Source organism: Apteryx mantelli, chromosome 11, assembly GCF_036417845.1.
Source record: "Apteryx mantelli isolate bAptMan1 chromosome 11, bAptMan1.hap1, whole genome shotgun sequence".
Taxonomy (NCBI): Eukaryota; Metazoa; Chordata; class Aves; order Apterygiformes; family Apterygidae; genus Apteryx; species Apteryx mantelli.
Window position 1 is genome coordinate 18,252,233 of NC_089988.1, and position 23,404 is coordinate 18,275,636.

General features: G+C 51.3%; 1 protein-coding gene across 1 annotated transcript; it reads left to right on the forward strand.

Moving 5' to 3' along the window:
* Positions 1-2,678: 2,678 nt before the first annotated feature.
* On the forward strand, positions 2,679-3,575 carry LOC136993090 (olfactory receptor 14C36-like; the record flags this gene model as incomplete). The annotated part of the gene is made up of 1 exon (XM_067303103.1): positions 2,679-3,575. A coding segment is annotated over exon 1 (897 nt), but the record flags the coding sequence as incomplete, so codon positions are not given.
* Positions 3,576-23,404: the final 19,829 nt, after the last annotated feature.

Below are 23,404 nucleotides of genomic sequence, written 5' to 3' on the forward strand. Positions count from 1 at the left end.
TAAACTCGCATAGACAAGCTAATTCTTGTAGCGCATGAACATGGTGCTGCCAATTAATAAGAAAGAAAAAGAATATACGGCACGGTAAAAACTGTGTGAAGTTTTGGAAACAAGGATTTCTTGTCTATTGTTGCAGTGAGTTATTTTTTGAGAAGATCTCAACTTATGACTAGGATCTCCTTTTGGGGCTTGATTCATTTGACCACAGAGAGAGGCTATTGCTGCCTGAGATGCCCTGGGGTAGCTGTGTTGTCATGTGGTGCTGGAAATTTTGGAGACCGCTCCTGCAGGATCTTAGCTTGACATTAGGAAAGGTATCTCAAAACAGCTCAGCTGAGACAACTTAGTCCCCTCTTTGGACAAGAAAGGGAAGTGCAGAGACCTGGATTTGACAGAGACATCTGCACTGTGGGGGTCTGGCCTGGGGTGAGATCAGCCTCCTCCTTGTTGTCAATGAGCTCCCTTCTTGCCCCGTTCTATGTGTCCTGCCTAGATAAGAGATGGGAATCGGGGCTTCCAGAGCTGGACATTTCTACCTCTCGTAGATGACCATCCTCTGATAAAACCATCCTCTGATGAAACAAGTGACAATGTTGTAACTCGTCACTCTGTACTGTTTAGAGAGGGACCATTAGTGATTATTTTAGTTTATTGCAAGGAACATTTCCCAGGAGGAGGGAGCACAGGGGACGGAGAAAGTCACGTCTTCAGATGGGCCTCTGCTCCTGAGTGGGGCCAGGCTCTGGGGATGGAGGGAGCTCCTGGCAACTGGGCAGCACTGCCCAGAGACAGCTGTGTGCAGGAGCAGCTCCTCTGCAAAGAGCAGCAGGGCTCTGGGCGTTGCCTGCTGCTTCTGACATGAGAGGTGACAAGACAGAGAGAAGTGCAAGGCAGTGTGGAGTGGGAGGAGAGAGGAGAGGTCCTTGTGGGAGAAATCTTCACAGCCCTTGACATGGTAAGTCTCTGTCTGCAGGGCAATGCTACTGAGGTTCCTGGAAGGGTCTTCTGAACCTGCTTCATCCCATGACTGATAGGCTTTTTAAGGATTGCTCTCCTTTGCAGAGGAGGGGCAATTGCTTCAGAGCAGGCATTCCCTGCCACACGGTCACAGGGATAGGGCATGCTGCTACTTTCTCCAAAGGACGGCTGCAGGGCTGTGAAGCTGGGATATGCACCCAGGTCTGTGCAGAGCTGTGATTCAGAGCAGTGTTGCTACACCGCAGAGGAAGGTGCAAAAAAGGCTACTTGAAAGGGAAGGAGCTTTCCTTCCAGGGCTTCCAGTTTCCTAATGTTGGCAGGGAGAAAAAAGGAAAGAGTTTTGTGGTTTGGCAAGGAACTGGGACTCACTGGCCTTCCCTCTCAGAGATCAGGAGGTCTGTGAGAAAGCTCAGCAAAGCCTTTCAACCCCACCTCCACCTACAGCACCACCAGCAGCACCTTTATGGACTTATCAGGGCTAATGTGACCTGCTCCTTAGGACCTGTGAGTACAGAGATGCCCCTGGACAGTGTCGTGATCCGGGAGGTTTCTGTAGGGCAGAACTGCACACAGAGGGTGGGAAAGGGTCTGTGAGTACGGACAGGGAAAAGATGTTGGGAGAGAGAAAGCTGCAGGCAGCAGGAGCAGCTCCAGGCAGTAGAGATGGGCAGGGAATGAGAGGGAAGTGCCAACAGAATCATCATGGGAGGATGGATTTGGGCAAGTCATGGTCAGTGATCAGTCCTTCTCATGCAGACACCTTCCTCTGAGCAAGCTCCCTGTGTCTCCTCTCCCACGCAGCAGAGCCTCTGCCCTGACAGCCATGGGGTCCAGGGCATGAGCTGCCTTCTCTGCAGCCAGCCCTCCGGCAGAGGAGAGGTGCCTGACAAAGGGACTGAGAGTGACTGCCCTGCGATGTCACTGCCTGCGAGGCGGCATGCCTAGCTGGTAAGGTGAAGGCTTTCCTGAGTTCCCATCTGTCTCTCTCTTCTTGCCTCCCTTGGCAGCAGGATCATGGTGCTGCTCCTTGTTTCCCCTCCTGTCCATGCGGCTCCTCCTCTTGCTCTCGGGTTCTCTAGGGTGGGAAGTGTCAGCTGCAGTTCAGACATGGATGCTGCAAGTTGTGTAGCAGAGGGGTCTGCATGGGAATGAGGTTGCCCCAGCCCCCTTCTAACCTGTTGCGCTCCAGGAAATGCAGTCTGTGGGGCTGGGAAATGAGCTGACTCTCCCTTAAGGAGAACCCATCTCCAGTCCTAAGAGTCCTTTGACCGTTTCCTTATAGTGTCCTGGAAGACTGTGTGCTTCCCTCTAGAAAGGCACTGCTTTCTCATAGCACCTCTGTGATATCTGAGAGCCCCATGAGGAAGGTGCAGGGATGCTGAGAGTATGGAGATGGTGTTGGGAGGCTGTATGTGGGCATCTGCAAAGAGCCCTGTGTGTCCTTGGCTAGAAGGAGAGTGTGGAGAGCTCCATCAGATGTCCGGAGAAAGGATGAGAAGTTTGGAGCTGTGCACTTTGAAACTGGACTCGTGTGCTCTCAGCAGGGGCTGGTTTCTTTCTAGGGCAAAATATGAGTGTGACCATCCTCCAACTCAAAGAGAGAACTGCAACACTTGGGCGGTTCTTGGCTTGAAAAGTCTCTCCTAACTTCTCAATGTCTTTTCTTCTTTGCACAGTCCCCCATGGCCAGAGATAGCAAGATGTCCAACAGCAGCTCCCTCAACGAGTTCCTCCTCCTGGCATTCGCAGACACACGGGAGCTGCAGCTCTTGCACTTCTCGCTCTTCCTGGGCATCTACCTGGCTGCCCTCCTGGGCAACGGCCTCATCATCACAGCAATAACCTGCGACCACCGCCTCCACACCCCCATGTACTTCTTCCTCCTCAACCTTTCCCTTCTTGACCTTGGTTCCATCTCCACCACTGTCCCCAAATCCATGGCCAATTCTCTGAGGGACACCAGGGCCATTTCCTATTTAGGATGTGCTGCCCAGATGTTTTCATTTGCCTTTTTCATGTCAGCTGAATATTGTCTTCTCACAGTCATGTCCTATGACCGCTACATTGCCATCTGCAAACCCTTGCACTATGGGACCATCATAGGCAGCAGAGCTTGTGTCAAGATGGCAGCAGCTGCCTGGGCCAGTGGTTTTCTCAATTCTCTCTTGCACACTGCTAACACCTTTTCAATACCACTCTGCCAAGGTAATGTGGTGGACCAGTTCTTCTGTGAAGTTCCCCAGATCCTCAAGCTCTCCTGCTCAGACTCCTACCTTGGGGAAATTGGGCTTCTTGTGCTTAGTGTCTGTTTAATGCTTGGCTGTTTCGTTTTCATTGTGCTGTCCTATGTGCAGATCTTCACTGCTGTGCTGAGGATCCCCTCTGAGCAGGGCAGGCACAAAGCCTTTTCCATGTGCATCCCTCACCTCACCGTGGTCTCTCTCTTTGTCAGCACTGATGCATTTATTTACCTGAAGCCCCCTTCCATCTCCTCCCCAGCTCAGGATCTGGTGGTGGCTGTTCTGTACGCGGTGGTGCCTCCAACAGTGAACCCCCTCATCTACAGCATGAGGAACAAGGAGCTCAAAGATGCCCTGAGGAAAGTGATTTCCTGGACATTTTTCAGCAGTGGTAACATTGCCATTGCTCTCCACAAATGACTCCCACTGTGTCCCGTACCAGGACTGAGCTTCATTTGTTTGTTTGTTTTTATTATTACTAGTATTACTGTTGTTCTTATAATTTGTCACCGTGTTGCTACACAAATGCTTGGATTCATTCCACCTTCACTGAGACTGCTCTGTCTCACCTGGTGCCCATATAAAGTTGTGTCTAACAGTGGATCAGAGCTGACTCCCTCACAGTATCTTTGTAATAATGTAGGTTCTTCCAAGTGCAGTGCCTGAAGGCTGGGCTCTTCATTCAAAGCTGCTGTCCCTTATGCAGGACTCACTGATGCTAGCAGCATTGGGGGTTTCTCGCAGGCTACAGCCACCAGCACCACCTGCCAGGACTCCCAGACCAAGCACAGATGGTTGGTGCCCAGCACTGCAGCATGCAGTGCCCCCGTCCTGTGTCACCATCCTCTCTCAGGAGCACTGCCAGGTGCATCACTCCCTGCCCAGGTGTGGAGAGGAGCTGCTGGAGGTCTGCTCTTCTCACGCCTACTGATCTCAGCTCTGCCCTGGTGGCGACCCACAGGCTCTGCCCTTCGCCATGTTATGTCTCCATTAGCTCTCCTCTGAGACCACGTAAGGAGCTGCAGCACATAGCTCTGCTTGGAACTGGCCACCTTGGCCTGCCTATGTGGTCCCAGGAGATCGCAGTAAGGCTGTGCTTGGAGGTGAGGCTGTGTTTGTCCTCAGTCAAACTGGGCGGGATTGTCTGGGTTGGGGCCAAGGGGAGGAAAGGAGAAGAGACAACAAAGAGAAGATGCAGTAAGGGAAATTTCAAATGAGTTGAAGGAAAAATAAAGAAATATCCATGGTAGTTGAGCAGCACCAGGGCAGGGGACAGGAAATCTTAAAAAAATCTCCTGCAGAAAGCACCTACCAACCTGATCTAACTGTCAAGTTAGCCCAGCTCAGAGCAGATCGCGGTCCTGGAGATATCCAGCAGTCCCTCCCAGCCCAAATGCTCTAGGAGGAAGGGGCTGGAAGGCAGAGTTCTGGCCAGGGGACGCTGTTGTGGGGTTGAGGCCTTGCTGGCATTTGGACTGCCTGGTCAAGCCTGTCCTCAGAGTGACACGGTGAGCGAGTTCATCCTCAGAAGGAGTCTCTGCTCCATGGGCAACAGGAGTCAAACCAGTGCCGGGAGACTCCAGAGAAGTTCTCAGGAACACGCCAGGCATTCAGGCCCTTCGACTGCTGAGGTGTCCCCAGAGCGGTGCTTTGCATCCTGGGTCTGAAGGGCTGAGAAATCTTTACAGCCAGAGCAGACTGCAGTCCCATCTCCTGGACTCACAGGTTGCAGGGCATCAGTAGGGCTGTACTGGCTGCAGGGAGGGAATCACTGCCCAGGGCACGAGCAGATCCCCCTCTGACCTCCCCTCTCTCTTCACACCCCGGAACAGAGATCATGTTTCCCGTGTTGGCCCTCCCTGCTGGGCTGTATTCCTAGCTGGAGGAGATGCAGGCTTCACATTGGGAAATGCAGGAGAGCCCAGTCTCATCTAGAGGAGCAGGGTCCCACCACACCTGCTGGGTGGCCAGGAATGCAGGCTGCAGACACCACTGTATTCCCCGCAGACCTCCTGCCTGGGGCTGGAGGGTGTCCAGCAAGAAGGCAGGCATGCCTGGGGGTCTGGTGCCATTGGGGTGGTGGCCTTTGGACCAGCCTCTGTCTGTAAGGGACTCAGGAGTTTCTCCGCCTCCATGTTAGTGGCAAAGTTCATGTCCCAGGTTCTTCCCTCTGGAGAGCTGAGGATTTAATTCTCAGGAGAAGGGGAAAAAGGAAAGCCTTTTATCCATGGGAATTGTACTGCCCTGTCAACCCTCTACTGCCTTTCCTGGCTGTATCATCTCAAAAGTCCTTTGGGAGGAGCATATTTTGGTTTCTGACCCTCCGTCTGACTCTGCTTTGATCAGCAGGTTGCGCTACAGGCCTCCTGTGGTCCCTTCAACCTGAATTATCCTGAACGCCTATGATCTCAGGCCCCTTTTCAAGCACAGAGCAAATGTCTCTGGGACAGGAGTCCTTTGTGCTTTCTGTGACCGTCTAAAAGAAGGCAGGTGAGCAACCTCTCCTTCCTGCTGAGTATAAGGGCAGCCTGGGAGGCACTGCCTCAGGCATAGCTACATTAAAACGGAAATTCTTTGCATCCACCTTTAACCACTTCAAAGGCCATTGCCTGGAGGATCCCCTCAGGGGTGAGGGGAGAAATGCAGGCTTTTCTGCGGTGTGATTTCTCTACCTCTGTATTTTGTGCCTCTAAGTAGATGGTGCCATCCTCCCCTTGGTTTCTTGCCTGAAGCTCAGGCTGGATGGGGATGTGAATGTGGAGGTTGACTGTCACTGCAGTGACGGTGAGATGGTGGAGAGGTAAGAGGAATAACAGGGTCACCACCCTGGACTGCAGCAGAGAGGATATCATTTTGTTTGGGATGGAGTTAGGCAAGCCACAGCTCACCTGGAGCTGGAGTTGGATCTGGATCTGGGAAGGGATGGGGAGGGTAACCTGAAGGGCTTCTGCAAGGACGCTGGCAGCACAAGGCAGCCAGACAAGGAAAATGTGTTCTCCCTGCTCAGTGGGGCAGGGGACGTAGTGACAAATACAGGGGAAAGGCTGAGGACCTCATTGCCTCTTTTACCTTGTCTTTTCCTGGTCTTGTCTACTGCCAGGCCTCCCTGGCCCCCAAGTCCTTTGGCAGCATCTGTGTTAGCAAAGCCTTGCCCATGGTGGAGGACGATGCAGCTGGGGAGGACTTTTGCCCAGTGGGCACACACAAGTCCATGGGACCTTACAGGAAGCACCCCAGGGTGCAGGGAGAGGTGCCTGGAGTCACTGCAATGCTGCTCCCAATTGTCTATGAAATGTCAGGGTAATCAGGGAGGTTCCTGATGACTGGGAAAAGGCAGACATCTCAGCCATTTTCCAGAAGGGCAAGAGGGAGGATCTGGACAACAACAGGCTAGTCATCTTCATCTCAGTCCCTAGGAAGGTGATGGAGCAAATCCTCCTGGAAACCATCTCCAAGCGTATGAAGGAGAAGGCCTGGAAGAGGCAGCATGCGTTGACCAAGGGGTAATGGAAAGCATGCCTGACCAACCTGGTTGCCTTCTACCATCAGATGAATGCCTGCATGCACAAGGGGAAAGCAGGGGATTTTGTGAACCTTCACTTTAGCAAGCCTTGGACACAGTCGCCCAGAGTCTGCTTAGAGGCAAATTGTTGAGCTCTGCCCTGGATCAATGGACCATAGGGCAGGTGGAAGATTGGCTGGACCATCAGGCTGAAACACTGACATCAGTGGTACAAGTTCCAAGTGGCAGCCAGTTACTAGCGGCATCCCTCAGTGATCAACATGTGGGGCAGGACTGTTTAACAACTTTATGAATGGCCTGCACAGTGGATGGAGCGCACTCTCAGCACCCTTGTGGCCAATGCATAAGTGGGGGGAGCCCCTGGGCAACCTCATCTAGTTCCCTCTGCATTGACCAGGGCGGCTGGGACGAGGTGATGTCCAGAGGTCTCATCCACCCTGAGTGCCGTGATTCAGTGAATCTTTCCCTGGAGAGCTCTGTAAAGAGAGAAGAGGCCAAGGGAGTAGAAAGGCCAGAGAGGCAGAAGAGAGCTGAAACATGACAGTTAAAATAAAGCAGTTCCTAATAACAAAGTTTTTCCATTCCGAGCATTGGTAGCAAATGTATTTTGATGAATAATGTGTGTGTATATATATATATATATTTATATATATAAAATGTGTGTGTGTGTATGTATCTGTATATCTCTATATATAAGTGTGTGTGTGTGTGTGTGTGTGTGTGTGTGTGTGTGAGTATATACACACAATCGCATAGACAGGCTAATTCCTGTAGTGCATGAACATGGTGCTGCCAATTCATAAGAAAGAAATAAAATATATGGCAGTGGTAAAAACTGTGTGAGGTTTTGGAAATGAGGATTTCTTGTCAAGTGTTGCAATGAGTTATATTTGGGGAAGATCTCAACTTATGACTAGGTTCTACTTTTGGGGCTTGATTCATTTGACCACATAGGGAGGCTATTGCTGCCTGAGATGCCCTGGGGTAGCTGTGTTGCCATGTGGTGCTGGAAATTTTGGAGGCGACTCCTGCAGGACCTTAGCTTGTCGTTAGGAATGGTATCTCAAAACAAGTCAGTTGAGACAACTTAGTTCCGTCTTTGGATGAGAAAGGGAAGCCCAGGGAACTGGATTTGACAGAAACATCTGCACTGACGGGGTATGGCCTGGGGTGAGATCAGCCTCCTCCTTGTTGTCAATGATGTCAACCGCTTCTTACCCCGTTCTCTGTGTCCTGCCTAGTTAAGAGATGGGAATTGGGGCTTCCGGAGTTGGACATTTTCACCTCTTGCAGAAAACCATCCTCTGATGCGACAATTTGTAATGCTGGAATCAGTGTTCCTTCAGAGCTTAGAGAGGGCCCACTGGTGATTATTTTAGTCTACTTCAATGAACATGATGAAATAGTTGAAATCTTCAGGAGGGGTATTAATCTGGGGAGAAGAAATATCGATGTGCCCTTGACCTTGTGTTTTCACTGCTCTGTCTAATAGGCTGTGGATGCAATCTCAGTGATCTCTCACATATTTGCACATATCCTGAATAAATTAGTCATTTCTGAAGTCATCTTTGCATCAGACTCTCTGGGCATATGCACTTTCCATAGTTTCCCAGTTTTCCTCCTCCCCTTAATCTTTATCCTTTCAGGTACATCTCTACTCTCCAGTTGCTGCTCTGAGCTGATGGGAGTCTGAAGCTTGCCTCATCTTTCAGCAGTCTCTTTGTCTCTTTAGCCAACTCCTTTGTTGTGTTTTGGTCTATCCCTTCCAATCTATCTGTGGAAAACATTTCAAGGCAGGTTATGTCTTGTGGGCAGTGGACCTCACTGGAGGCAGCTTGGACTTGGCATACAGTTGAGGAGGGTTTTTTTTGTATCTTTTATTAAACTGTTCCAAACTTTATTTTTGTTTATTTGCTGTTAAGAAAAAAACCCTTCTGTGTCTGTCTGCAGCTAGTTCCTAAGGAAAGCAAGTGGGAACTGGTGCACATGAGCTGTACCATTCAACTACAGCCTTGAGAGGAAAAAGGTTCGATTTCCACAAGAGTGATGTGAAGTCCCCAGTGGCTGATGAGGGCAATGGCAGGGCTGGGGAGCTGGGGAGGAAAGTTCTCCATACAGGTCTCCTATCAAAAACAGTGCTTTGCCTACATGCCCTGACTTCATTAGGAGACACTGTGGGTCAGTATGAATTGGGGAATGTGGGTATGACTTATTCTGAGAACTGAAGAATGAAGAAAGCTTAAGAAGCAGACATCTTTCTTTTTCAGGTGCTCATTGAAATCTTCCTCTTGTAAATACACTCCTGCAAACTTTCCAATTAGCAAAACAAGAATTGAAGTGCTGAAGAAAATTATGGCAAGATGCATGGCTCCTTAGGGTTTTTTTTGCATTTTAATGACCCCTCGGCTGTATTTGGTGCTGAGCCCATGAACCTCAGATGCTGAGAAGAGGCTGAAGAAACCTCTCAAGAAGCAAATCACAATTTTCTTGGAAAGATAATGAGTCCCACTGAGGACCATAATCAAGAAAGTCTCCCCAGGGGCTGATTAGAGCAGAAAGTTGGAGGCCCTGATTGCAGGTAGGCAAAGGCAATGTGAGGGTGGCTGTGATGCCAAGTCAACCTTGACGTGTGTTATCAAGCAGAGCGACCAGGCCCTGACAGCCATCCCCTGGGTAGGGTGATGCTTTCCATCATGCATTGTTCAGGGCTCTTCCTGGGGCCAGTGTGTGGATGGGGGTGCACAACGTCAAGTTCAGGACCATGATACGGCACCTGATGGTCTCCCAAGGGACAAGGAGGCAGCAAGGACACAATGCTTTAAGGAAACAGAGTCTTCTCGGGGGCCTCAGTTACAGAGACACCAGCCATAGCCAAAAGGACAAAACCTAGCTGTGTTGGGAGCTTTCAGCCTTGGCAGTGCCCTCGGCCATCTCCACCACAGGCTGTCCTATGCTTTCCCACGCCTGTGCCTCTTTCCCTGCACACTGTACACACCCAAGCTGCTTCCCCACCTTGCTCTCACCCCGCGATCTCCCCACCTCTCCTGATGTCTTCCTGTCCTCCCTTGCTTTTCCTTGAAACACAAAGGCAGGGTCTGATCACAGACTCCCTCTGGGTGACCTGTTGCACCTCAGCTCTACCCTACAAGTGACATTCTTTTGACCTGAAGTCCAGTCTGAACCTCTCAAGATGCAGTTTGTGGATCTTTCTCCTTTGCATGCTGTTTCCCACTGCCAAGAAAAACTTCATCATCTCTGAAACCACCCTTCAAGCAGTCACAGGTTCCGACTCTACTGCCCTTTGCCTCCACTTCATCAGGCTAAAGAAGGCCAGGTCCCTCAACCTCTCCTCATGGATGGGTTTATTCCCACCTAGGCACAGGACTTGATGCTTCTCTTGTAAATCTTCATGAGGTATTTGTTGTCCAAATCAGCCAAATTTCTCAAGTTCCTTCAGGACTGAAGCTCCTCTCTGTCAAAATAAAAGAAAAAAAACCCCGAACAAATAAACAAACAAACCATCCAGTGCCAATGAGGTACGGGTGAGCAGGGGTGGGGTGGGCAGTAGGGGACGGGATCAGAATGGTAAAAGAGACAGACTTAGAAGGAATGGAAGAAAAAAAAAGGAAATTAAAAGTGAAGTCAAGGATTGGTCAGGGCTGTCTTGGGGATTCCTGCCAAGAAGCCCTGCATCTGAATAATTCTGACTGGAGGAGGAGAAGAAAGCTGGCCTGCTTCCACTGTCACAGGGCACCTGTGTGCTTTCCCTGACATCCACAAGAGAAGATGGAGAGTGGGAAGAACCATGGACACCTTCAGGGTGGAAGGGACCTCAGGAGGTCTCTATCCCTTCATGTGCCTAGAAATGTAATCTGAGAGGATTCACCTGATGACTCACTCCTCACAGAAGTGAGGCTGAACTGCCTGCAGCTCCCCAGGTTGCCCTTGTGGCCTTTTTGGAAGATGGATGTAACAGTTGCCTTTCTCCTACTGCCCCATCCCTGATCAGTTCCTCCGTCTTTGAAATTTCCAGATACAAGAAAGCATCATCCTTATTGGCCCATCTGGCAGCTGTGCAAAGAAGTTGTCCTTGATGCCCTGCAGAAGCCTCCTGGCCTACTTGCACTCTGCTGTTTGCCCTTATGCTTCATGTCAGGGTTATTAAAGTCCCCCCAAGAAGAACCAGGGCCTGTGATCCACAGACTTGCTCACGTTGCTTAAAGGAGACTGCATCCACCTCCCTACCCTCTTTAGGTGGACTGTAGCTCCCACCATGATGTCACCCCTACTGTGATGCTCACCCACAAGCACTCACCCAAACCCTTGCCTCTCCCATGGAAGAGGTCCACACATCTGAGCTGCCCCTTCACACAAAAGACATCCTCCCTCCTCATCTTCTCTGACAGTCTCTCCTGAAGACATTGTACCCTGCAAGCATTGCCCTCCAGTCATGTGAGTGATCCCACCACACCTCAGTCATTCCAATGATGTTTCACACCTGTGAAAGCTTGTACATCTCCATCTGCTCCTGTCTCTACCCCAGGCTGCATGCATTTGCATATATTTGGGGTGCAGAGCATCAGCTGTGGCACAGAGAGCAGACTGGTCATGGTGAAACCTGTTACCAAGAGCCAAGGTCACTGTGTGTGCAATAGCCCCACTTCAGAGCAGAGCCATGCTGGCCTAGATAGCAGGTGGCAATGTAATGGTGAAAGGAGGTTCCCCCTGAGAGAGCAAAGCCTGCAGTGCCCAAGGCCAGGCAGAAACAGAGCTGGGCTGTGCAGCCCTGGCAAGAGAGGTTTGGGCTGCCTGAGGCAATTTGTAGCACCTTGGGGCCTGTGACAGAGGTGAAGTGATCTGCAGGCAGGACAAGGTGCCACTGAAGAAGTCCCTGGCACTGGGCAGCCTGTGATTGAGCCACCCTGAGTGAGCACGCCCAATCGTGGTTCATATCATCCTGGTGTGAGAAGAGTTTTAGAAGGAGGAGAGCAAGAAGTGTTTGAGAGTGCAGAGACTAGAGTGGAGACCCTGGCGTGATGTGCCTCCCATTTATGCAGCACACTTGAATGCAGTTGGGATGGACTTGGCCTAAAGGCAGTGGTGGGATTCAGTTGTCTGGGCACAGGTAGGAAAGCCTGAGATAACCTGGGTTGTTTGCCAGCAACCACTCCAAAGGGGCATGGTTTTCCCATAGGTCCCATCCATGCGGTTGTGCTAAAAAACCCAGGCATCTGACATGGCCCTGCCAGCCTGTTTCTATGTCATTACATCAAGTGTGTGCACTGAATTCCATTAGCAGTTTGCACTGTAGGCATCTCCATGTGTCTCAGCATCATAGTGATTGGGGCTTTAACAGTAGTGGGCATCTAGTGTCATTTGAGATGGCCAAGGGAATTCTCCACCCAGCCCCCAACTCATGCTCTAGAAGGATGTGGGTCTCCCAGTTGCTCCATCAGAGCAAGCAGACACTGGCACATGCCTGGGACAACCTCTGTCTCTTCCAATATCACCAGGTGTTTGTGTGTGAGCAACTGACTCCCACCCTCCATCTCAGGTGAGTATAACCAGAGCTTAAAGAAGGAGCTTGTGTGCAGACATCTGTGTTGTGCACACTTCAGCTTGGGAAGGGGAATCCCACCTGCTGTGTGTTTGTGGAGTTCACGGGAGTTTGCTGAATCCCACTGCATTCCAGGGGCTTCCAAACCAGAATGAGATGCCCACATTTACTCATCTGAGTCAGCACCTGAACCATGTGTCAATCAGCTCCCTTCTTGCTCTTTTCTGCCTGTCCTGCCTAGTTAAGAGATGGGAATCGGAGCTTCCAGATTGGGACACTTCCATCTCTTGCAGATAACCATGCTCTGATGAAACAATCTGCAGTGCTGGAATGAGTCTTCCTTCAGTGCTTAGAGAGGGACCATCGGTGATTATTTTAGTTTATTGGAGTGAACATTTCCCAGGAGGAGGGAGCACAAGGGACAGAGAGATTCATGCCTTCAGATGGGCCTCTGCTCCTGAGTGAGGGCAGTCTCCAGGGATGGAGGGAGCTCATGGCAACCTGGCAGCACTGCCCAGACACAGCTGTGTGCAGGGGCAGCTCCTCTGCAAAGAGTAGCAGGGCTCTGGGCACTGCCTGCTGCTGCTGACATGAGAGGTGACAAGGCAGAGAGAAGTGCAAGGCAGTGTGGAGTGAGAGGACAGAGGAGAGCTCGTTGTGGGAGAAATCTTCACAGCCCTTGACACTGTAAGTCTCTGGCTGCAGGGCAATGCTACTGAGGTTCCTGGAGGGGTCTTCTGAACCCATCCCATCCCATCACTGATAGGCTTTTTAAGGATCACTCTCCTGACTCCTCCAGTGCACAGGTAGAGGAGGAGATGCTTCAGAGCAGGGATTCCCTGCCACACCGTCACAGGGACAGGCCGTGCAGCTCCATTCTGCCAGGGGTAGCTGCAGGAGTGTGAAGCCAGGGAGCACACACAGGTCTGTGCAGGGCTGTGATTCAGAGCAGTGTCCCTGCACCCCAGGGTGCTGTGTGCCTGGGGCAGTGACTCTGCTGCCTGTGAGGGTCAGCCCTCCGTCTGCCCTGGGAGCTCCCCACAGCATTACGGGGAAAACCTCTGGGTGAGACGAGCGACCCCCGGCAGGGCAGATTCATTCTGCTGAGAGGGTGCTGCGTGGGTCAGGGCTGCTCACAGCTCTAGCTCATCTGCAGCAGATGTGCAAGGAGTCTTTTCAAGAGGAGATCAAGACAAGGGCTACTTGAAAGGGAAGGAGCTTTCCTTCTGGTATCTCCACTTTCAGTTCCCTAATTTTCGCAGGGAGAAAAGAGGAAAGAGTTTTCTGGTTTAGCAAGGAAGTGGGATACCTAAAACTTCACTCTCAGAGATTAACAGGTCAGTGAGAAACCTCAGCAAGCTGCTTCATCCCCACCTTAGCCTACAGACAGCATCAACATCACCTTTGTGGTCTCATAGGAGTTTATGTGGCCTGCTTCTTAGGACGTGCATGCACAGAGATGCCCCTAGACAGTGCCCTGATCTGGGAGGTTTCTGCAGGGCAGAACTGAGCACACAGAGGGTGGGATGGGATCTGTGAGCACTGACTGGGAGAAGCTGTTCTGACAGTGAAAGAGCTGGCAGCAGGGACAGCTCCAGGCAGCAGGGATGGGCAGGGAATGAGAGGGAACTGCAGGCAGACCTGCGACAGAGGAGAGGGCTTCTTTCCTGCAATGGGCCCATTTCATGCTGCCTGACAAAGGAGCTGAGAGCGACTGTCCTACAATGTCACTGTCTGTGAGTTGACATGCCCAGCTGAGTAAGGAAAAGGCTTTCTAGTATGCCTCTCTGTCTCTCTTCTTGCCTCCCTTGGCAGCAGGATCATGGTGTTGCTCCTTGCTTCCCCTCCTGTCCATGATGCTCCTGTTCTTTTTTGGGGGGTTTCTGGGTTGGGTGTTTTCAGCTGCAGTTCAGACATGGATGCTGCAAGTTGTGCAGCAGAGGGGTCTGCATGGGAATGAGGTTGCCCCAGCCCCCTTCTGAATTGTGGAGCTACAGAAAATGCATTCCGTGGGGCTGGGAAATGAGCTGACTCTCCCTTAGGGAGAGCCCATCTCCAGTCCTAACATTCCTTTGATCATTTCCTTATAGTGTCCTGGCAGACTGTGTGCTGCCCTCTAGAAAGGCACAGCTGTCTCATAGAATTACTGTGATATCTGAGAGGCCCATGAGGAAGGTGCAGAGATGGTGAGAGTATGGAGATGGTGGTGGGAGGCTGTATGTGGGCATCTGAAAAGAGCCCTGTGTGTGCTTGTTTAGAAGGGGAGTATGGAGATCTCCCTCAGGTGCCCGGAGAAAGGGAGAAAAGTTTGGAGATGTGCACTTTGAAACTGGACTCGTGTGCTCTCAGCAGGGGCTGGTTTGTTTTTAGGGTAACATGTGAGTGTGATCATCCCACAGCTCAAAGAGTTGCAAACACAAGACAGCTGTGAATGAGACTAATACACAGACTAGCTGTCCTCACTCTGCAACAAGGGACAGTGAATCCTTTTTTCTCAGGTTTCAGTAGAAATGCCAAGGATTTCTACCTTTGAGGAACACTCCCCAGGGGTGACAAGACCATCTAAAAGAAAATAAAAATTCCCTGAAACTCTGTTCCTCAAACCTTATTCTTTAGAATTCAGAGTGAAGATGCTGAAAAGCCGTTTTATATGATGACTGGATTTCACCTGACAGAAGTTGTGAATGTCAATCCTGTGCAATGTGCTCTAGGTGACCCTGCTTGAGCAGGGGGGTTGGACTAGATGATCTCCAGAGGTCCCTTCCAACCTCAGCGATTCTGTGATTCTGTGATGTCAGAGCTGGTCACCCCCATTCCCCTCTGCCCACTGCTTTACAGCACAATTGACTCCTGTGGAGCCCATGGGCAGAGGTCCCTGCTCCTCACAGCACACTCAGGCAGGGCAAAGCGGAGCTCAAGCAAGGGAGCTGCAGAAAGAGCCTCTCAGGAAAGAGAGAGGCAATGTGGCAGGTTGTATGGGAACTGCAAAATTTGGGGGTTTTTTTTGCTTTAAAAGTCTCTGCTAACTTCTCAATGTCTTTTCTCCTTTGCACAGTCCCCCATGCCCAGAGATAGCAAAATGCCCAACAGCAGCTCCCTCAACGAGTTCCTTCTCCTGACATTTGCAGACACGCAGGAGCTGCAGCTCTTGCACTTCTCGCTCTTCCTGGGCATCCACCTGGTTGCCCTCATGGGCAACGGCCTCATCATCACAGCTGTAGCCTGTGACCACCGCCTCCACACCCCCATGTACTTCTTCCTCCTCAACCTCTCCCTCCTTGACCTTGGCTCCATCTCCACCACAGTCCCCAAATCCATGGCCAATTCCCTCTGGAACACCAGGGCCATTTCCTACTCAGGATGTGCTGCTCAAGTCTTTCTGCTTGCCCTCTTGCTAGGAGGAGAGTATTGTCTTCTCACTGTCATGGCCTATGACCGCTATGTTGCCATCTGCAAACCCCTGCACTATGGGACCCTCATGGGCAGCAGAGCCTGTGTCAAAATGGCAGCAGCTGTCTGGGCCAGTAGTTTTCTGTATTCTGTGCTGCACACTGGGAACACATTTTCCATACCACTCTGCCAAGGCAACACACTGGACCAGTTCTTCTGTGAAATCCCCCAGATCCTCAAGCTCTCCTGCTCAGACTACTACCTCAGTGAAGTTGGGCTTATTGCGGTTAGTGCCTGTTTAGTCTTTGGGTGTTTCATTTTCATTGTGCTGTCCTACGTGCAGATCTTTACTGCTGTGCTGAGGATCCCCTCTGAGCAGGGCCGGCGCAAAGCCTTTTCCACGTGCCTCCCTCACCTGGCCGTGGTCTCCCTGTTTGTCATCACTATCATCTTTGCCTACCTGAAACCCCGCTCCATCTCCTCCCCAGCTCTGAATCTGGTGGTGGCTGTTCTGTACTCAGTGGTGCCTCCAGCAGTGAACCCTCTCATCTACAGCATGAGGAACAAGGAGCTCAAAGATGCCCTGAGGAAAGTGATTTCATGGACATTTTTCAGCAGCGGTAACATTGCCATTGCTCTCCACAAATGACTCCCACTGTGTCCCGTACCAGGACTGAGCTGTGTTTGTTCACTTTATTATTATTACTATTAATACTGTTGTTATTAATATTTGTCACTATGTTGCTACACAAATGCTTGGATTCATTCCACCGTTACTGAGACTGCTCTGTCTCACCTGGTGCCTGTTTTAGATTGTGTCCAACAGAGGGTCAGAGCTGACTCCATCACAGTATCGTTGTAATAAAGTAGGTTCTTGCAGGTGCAGGGCCTGAAGGCTGGGCTCTTCCTCCAAAGCTGCTGTCCTTTATGCCATGTCCCCAGCCCATTTCTTTGAGACAATGTTGCCCACCCTGCATGCTGATCCTGACCCCAAAAATCACCCCCAAACAAGGCTTCAGACCCAGCTGGAGAACTAAGCGTCCAGCTGTGAGCCCTGGTAGGACGAGCCCTCTGCTGGTTCCTCTGCAGGGCTGTCAGGGAGCATGCAGAGGAGATGCTGGGGCCATCTGCTTGGCCTGCAGACCATCCTCCTCCCATGGGGGCCCTCAAGCAGGCTGCCTCAGTGCAAAGATCCAGCGCAGCTTGTTGCTGCATGAACAGAGAGGAGAAACTGCCCCAGGAAACTCCTCTCAAACCCAGCATCTCATACCAGCTATTTCCAGCACTGGCCATTCCCTGTGGTCCTGGTGAGGGGTGATCTCTGAGGGTGACCAGCTCCGTCTGCCTGCTGGGCTAAGCACCTGTATGGGGGGGAATGTCCATCCCTGCCTGGCCTCTCTCCAGGCTCAGACCCCAGCAGATGGCAGAACACAGCCTTCTGCTAACCCTGGGGGGACAGAGACAGGGCTGCACAGGGTCTGGGGACTGGTGGGAGGCTGCCGGGCAGGTGGGCTGAGGGGGACAGGACACCAAGGGCTGTCATGGGGACCATGCTGGGGGGATGTTTCCCCACTCCAGAATGTACCCTGTCCTGTGTGGTGCCTGCACAGTGAGGCCGTGGGGCCACGTGCAGGGCAGCAGGGCTGGGCCAGTGGAGGGCTGAGGTGCAGATGGGAACCACGACACTCCAGAAGTTCCCAACGGTCATGAAGGGGAGTCGCTGCTACTAGCAGGACTGGGGGGTTTCTCAAGGGTTACAGCCACCAGCACCACCTGCCAGGACTCCCAGACCCAACACAGATGGTCAGTGCTCAGCAATGCAGCTCACAGTACCCCCCGTCCTGTGTCACCGTCCTCTCTCAGGACCACTGCTGGGTGCATCGCTCCCTGCCTAGGTGTGGAGAGGAGCTGCTGGAGGTCTTCTCTTCTCACACCTGCTGCCCTTGGCCCTGCCCTGGCATCGGTCCACAGGTTCTGCCCTGGATCATGTTATGTCTCCATACGTTCTCTTCTGAGACCATGTAGAGACCTGCAGCGCATATCTCTGCTTGGAGGTGGCCACCATGGTCTGCCTCCGTGGTCCCAGCAAATCCCAGGAAGGATGTGCTTGGAGGTGAGGCTGTGATTGTCCTCAGTCAAAGTAGATGGGGTGGCCTGGCTGGGGGCCAAGGGGAGGAAAGGAGAAGAGACAACAAGGAGAAGATGCAGTAAGGGAAATTCCAAATGAGTTGAAGGAAAAAATAAAGAAATATCCATTTTCAAAAACTCTCCTGGAGAAGCACCTACAACCTGATCTAACTGTCAAGTTAGCCCAGCTCAGAGCAGATCGTGGTCCTGGAGATCTCTGGTGGTCCATCCCAACCCAAATCCTCTAGGAGGAAGGGGCTGGAAGGCAGAGTCCTGGGCAGGGGACACTGTTGTGGTTTTGAGGCCTTGCTGGCATCTGTACTGCCTGGTCAAGCCTGTCCTCAGTCACACAGTGAGCGAGTTCATCCTCAAAAGGAGTCTCTGCTCCATGGGCAACAGGAGTCAAAGCAGTGCCGGGAGAATGCAGAGAAGTTCTCAGGAACACACCAGACATCCAGGCCCTTTGACTGCTGAGGTGTCTCCAGACCGGTGCTTTCCATCCTGGGTCTGAAGGGCTGAGAAATCTTTAGAGCCAGAGCAGATCGCAGTCCCTTCCCCTGGACTCACAGGTTACAGGGCATCAGCAGAGCTGTACTGGCTGCAGGGAGGGAATCACTGCCCAGGGCATGAGCAGATCCCCCTCTGACCTCCCCTCTCTCTTCACACCCTGGAATAGAGACTGTGTTTCCTGTGTTGGCCCTCTCTGCTGGGCTGTATTCCCAGCTGGAGGGGACGCAGGCTTCACAAAGGGGAAATGCAGGAGAGCCCAGTCTCATCTAGAGGAGCGGGGTCCCACCACAGCTGCTGGGTGGCCAGGGCTGCAGGCTGAAGACCATACTCTGTTCCTTGAAGACCTCCTGCCTGGGGCTGGAGGGTGCCCAGCAACAAGGCAGGCATGCCTGGTGGTCTGGTGCCATTGGGGTGGTGGCCTTTGGACCAGCCTCTGTCTGTAAGGGACTCAGGAGCTTCTCCGCCTCCATGTCAGTGGCAAAGTTCATGTCCCAGCTTCTTCTCTGTGGAGAGCTGAGGATTTGATTCTCTGGAGAAGGGGAAAAAGGAAACCCTTTTGTCCATGGGACTTGTACCACCCTGTCAACCCTCTACTGCCTTCTCCTTCTCTGTCATCCCAGAAGTCCTTTAGCAGGGGCATTCCTTGGTTTCTGACCCTCTACCTGACCTTGCTTTGAGCAGCACATTGCACTACAGGCCTCCTGTGGTCCCTTCAAGTTGAACTATCCTGAAAGCCTATGATCTCAGGCCCCATTTCAGGCACAGGGCATATGTCTCTGGGACAGGAGTCCTTTGTGCTTTATGTGACCATCTAAAAGAAGGCAGGTGAACACCACCTCCTCCCTGTTGCCTGTAAGGGCAGCCTGGGAGGCACTGCCTCAGGCATATCTACATTAAAATGGAAATTCTTTGCATTATATTCAACCATCCATTGCCTGGATCCCCCCAGTGGTGAGGGGAGAACAACAGGCTTTTCTGAGGTGTGATTTCTGTACCTCTGTAGTTAGCACCTCTAAGTAGATGGTGCCATCCTCCCCTTGGTTTCTTGCCTGAAGCTCAGGCTGGATGGGGATGTGAATGTGGAGGTTGACTGTCACTGCAGTGACCATGAGATGGTGGAGAGGTAAGAGGAATAATAGAGTCAGCACCTGGACTTCAGCAGAGAGGATTTCATCTTGTTTGGGATGGAATTAGGCAAGCCAAAGCTCAGCTGGAGCTAGAGCTAGGAAAGGATGGGGAGGGTAACCTGAAGGGCTTCTGTAAGGACGTTGGCAGTACAAGGCAGCAACACAAGGAAAATGTGGTGTCCCTGCTCAGTGGGACAGGGGACGTAGTGGCAAAGAGAGGGGAAAGGCTGAGGAGCTCATTGCCTCTTTTACCTTGTCTTTTCCTGGTACTGTCTACTGCCAGGCCTCCCTGGCCCTCGAGTCCTCTGGCAGCATCCGTGTTAACAAAGCCTCACCCAAGGGGGACGAAGATGCAGCTGGGGAGGACTTTTGCCCAGGGGGCGCATACAAGTCCATGGGACCAGATGGGAAGCACCCCAGGGTGCAGGGAGAGGTGCCTGGAGTCACTGCAGTGCTGCTCCCAATTGTCTATGAAATGTCATGGTAATCAGGGAGGTTCCTGATGACTGGGAAAAGGCACACATCTCAGCAGTTTTGCAGAAGGGCAAGAGGGAGGATCTGGACAACAACAGGCTGGTCCTCTTCATCTCAGTCCCTGGGAAGGTGATGGAGCAAATCCTCCTGGAAACCATCTCCAAGCATAGGAAGGACAAGGCCTGGAAGAGGCAGCATGCGTTGACCAAGGGGAAATGGAAAGCATGCCTGACCAACCTGATTGCCTTCTACCATAAGATGAATGGCTTTGTGCACAAGGGGAAAACAGGGGCTTTTGTGAACCTTCACTTTAGCAAGCCTTGGACCCAGTCCCCCAGAATCTTGTTATAGGCAAATTGTTGAGCTCAGCCCTGGATCAATGGACCAGAAGGTAGGTGGGAGACTGGATGGGGCATCAGGCTGAAACGCTGTGATCAGTGGTACAAGTTCCAAGTGGCAGCTGGTTACTAGTGGCATCCCTCAGTGATCAACATGTGGGGCAGGACTGCTTAACATCTTGATGAATGGTCTGCACAGTGGATGGAGCGCACTCTCAGCACCCTTGTGGACAATGCATAAGTGGGGGGAGCCCCTGGGCAACCTCATCTAGTTCCCTCTGCATTGACCAGGGCGGCTGGGAATAGATGACGTCCAGAGGTCTCATCCACCCTAAGTGCTGGGATTGAGTGAATAATTCCCTGGAGCGTTCTGTAAAGAGAGAAGAGGCCGAGGGAGAAGAAAGGCCAGAGAGGCAGAAGAAGAGAGCTGAAACATGACAGTTTAAATAAAGTAGTTCCTCCGAACAAAGTTTCTCCATTCCGAGTGTTGGTAGCAAATGTATTTTGATTAATAATGTGTGTATATACATACACACATACATATATATATACACGCATAGACAGGCTAATTCCTGCAGTGCATGAACATGGTGCTGCCAATTAATAAAAACGAAAGAAAAGATATTTGGCAGTGGTAAAAACTGTGTGAAGTTTTGGAAACAAGGATTTCTTGTCTATTGTTGCAGTGAGTTATTTTTTGAGAAGATCTCAACTTAGGACTAGGATCTCCTTTTGGGGCTTGGTTCATTTGACCACAGAGAGAGGCTATTGCTGCCTGAGATGCCCTGGGGTAGCTGTGTTGCCATGTGGTGCTGGAAATTTTGGAGGCGGCTCCTGCAGGACCTTAGCTTGTCATTAGGAAAGGTATCTCAAAACAACTCCATTGAGACAACTTAGTTCCCTCTTTGGACAAGAAAGGGAAGTGCAGAGAACTGGATTTGACAGAGACATCTGCACTGATGTGGTCTGGCCTGGGGTGAGATCATCCTCCTCCTTGTTCTCAGTGAGCTCCCTTCTTACTCCGTTCTATGTGTCCTGCCTAGTTAAGAGATGGGAATCGGGGCTTCCAGAGTCGGACATTTCCACCTCTTGCACATAACCATCCTCTGATGCGGCAATTTGTAATGCTGGAATCAGTCTTCCTTCAGTGCTTAGAGAAGGCCCACTGGTGATTATTTTAGTCTACTTCAATGAACATGATGAAAGAGTGGAAATCTTCAGGAGGGGTATTAATGCTGGGAGAAGAAATCTTGATCTGCCCTTGACCTTGTGTTTCCCCTGCTCTATTTGGCTGTGGATGTAATCTCAGTGCTCTCTCACATATTTCCACATGTCCTGATTAAACTGGTCATTTCTAAAGGCATCTTTGCATCAGACTCTCTGGACATATGCAATTTCCATAGTTTCCCAGTTTTCCTTTTCCCCTTGCTCTTTATCCTTTCAGGTACCTCCCAACTCTACATTTGCTGCTCTGAGATGCTGGGAGTCTAAAGCTTGCCTCTTCTTTCAGCAGTCTCCTTGTCTCTTTAGCCACCCCCTTTGTTGTGTTTTGGTCTATCCCTTCCAATATATCTGTCGAAAACATTTCAAGGAATTTTATTAATTGTGGACAGTGGACCTCACTGGAGGCAGCTTGGACTTGGATACAGTTGAGGAGTGTCTTGTATCTTTTATTAAGCTGTTCCAAATTTTATTTTTGTTCGTTTGCAATTAAGACAAACCCTTCTGTGTCTGCTTGCAGCTAGTTTTCTAAGGAAAGCAGGAGGGAATCAGTGGCGCAGAGTCTAGTTGGAGGCCTGTAGCTAGCAGTGTCCCCCAGGGGTCAGTCATGGGTCCAGTCTTGTTCAACTTCTTCATCAATGACCTCAATGAAGGGATAGAGTGCACCCTCAGCAAGTTTGCCAATGATACAAAACTGGGAGGAGTGGCCAATACACCAGAGGGCTGTGCTGCCATTCAGAGAGAACTGGACAGGCTGGAGAGCAGGGCAGAGAGCAACCTTATGAAGTTCAACAAAGGCAAGTGCAGGGTCCTGCACCTGGGGAGGAATAACCCCATGCACCAGTACAGGTTGGGGGTTGACCTGCTGGAGAACAGCTCTGCTGAGAAGCACCTGGGAGTGCTGGTGGACACCAAGTTAAGCATGAGGCAGCAATGTGCCCTTGTGGCCAAGAAGGCCAATGGTATGCTGGGGTGCATCAGGAAGAGTGTTGCCAGCAGGTCGAGGGAGGTGATTCTCCCCCTCTACTCAGCCCTGGTGAGGCCACATCTGGAGTACTGCGTCCAGTTCTGGGCTCCCCAGTACAAGAGGGATGTGGCACTACTGGAGCAAGCGCAGCGAAGGGCTACAAAGATGATTAGGGGACTGGAGCATCTCTCTTATGAGGAAAGGCTGAGAGAGCTGGGCCTGTTGAGCCTGGAGAAGAGAAGGCTGAGAGGGGATCTTATCAACGTGTACAAGTATCTGAAGGGAGGGTGTCGAGAGGATGGGACCAGACTCTTTTCAGTGGTGCTGAGCGACAGGACGCGAGGCAATGGGCACAAATCGAAACACAGACAATTCCATCTGAACATGAGGAAAAACTTTTTCACTGTGAGGGTGACAGAGCACTGGAAGAGGTTGCCCAGAGAGGTTGTGGAGTCTCCTTCTCTGGAGATATTCAAAACCCACCTGGACGCGATCCTGTGCAACGTGCCCTAGGTGACCCTGCTTGAGCAGGGGGGTTGGACTAGATGATCTCCAGAGGTTCCTTCCAACCTCAACCATTCAGTGATTCTGTGAATTAGCCTGTCTATGCGAGTGTACATGCATTTAGGCACACATTATTCATCAAAAAGCATTTGCTACCAACACTCGGAATGGAGAAACTTTGTTCGGAGGAACTACTTTATTGAAATCAACATATTTCAGCTCTCCTGCCTTTCTCTCCTTTCTTCTTCCTCAGCCTCTTCTCTCTTTACAGAGCACTCCAGGGAAAGATTCACTGAATCCCAGCACTTAGGGTGGACGAGACCTCTGGACGTCACCTAGTCCCAGCCACCCTGGTCAATGCAGATGGAGCTAGATGAGGTTGCCCAGGGGCTCCCCCCACTTATGCATTGTCCACAAGGGTGCTGAGAGTGCGCTCCATCCACTGTGC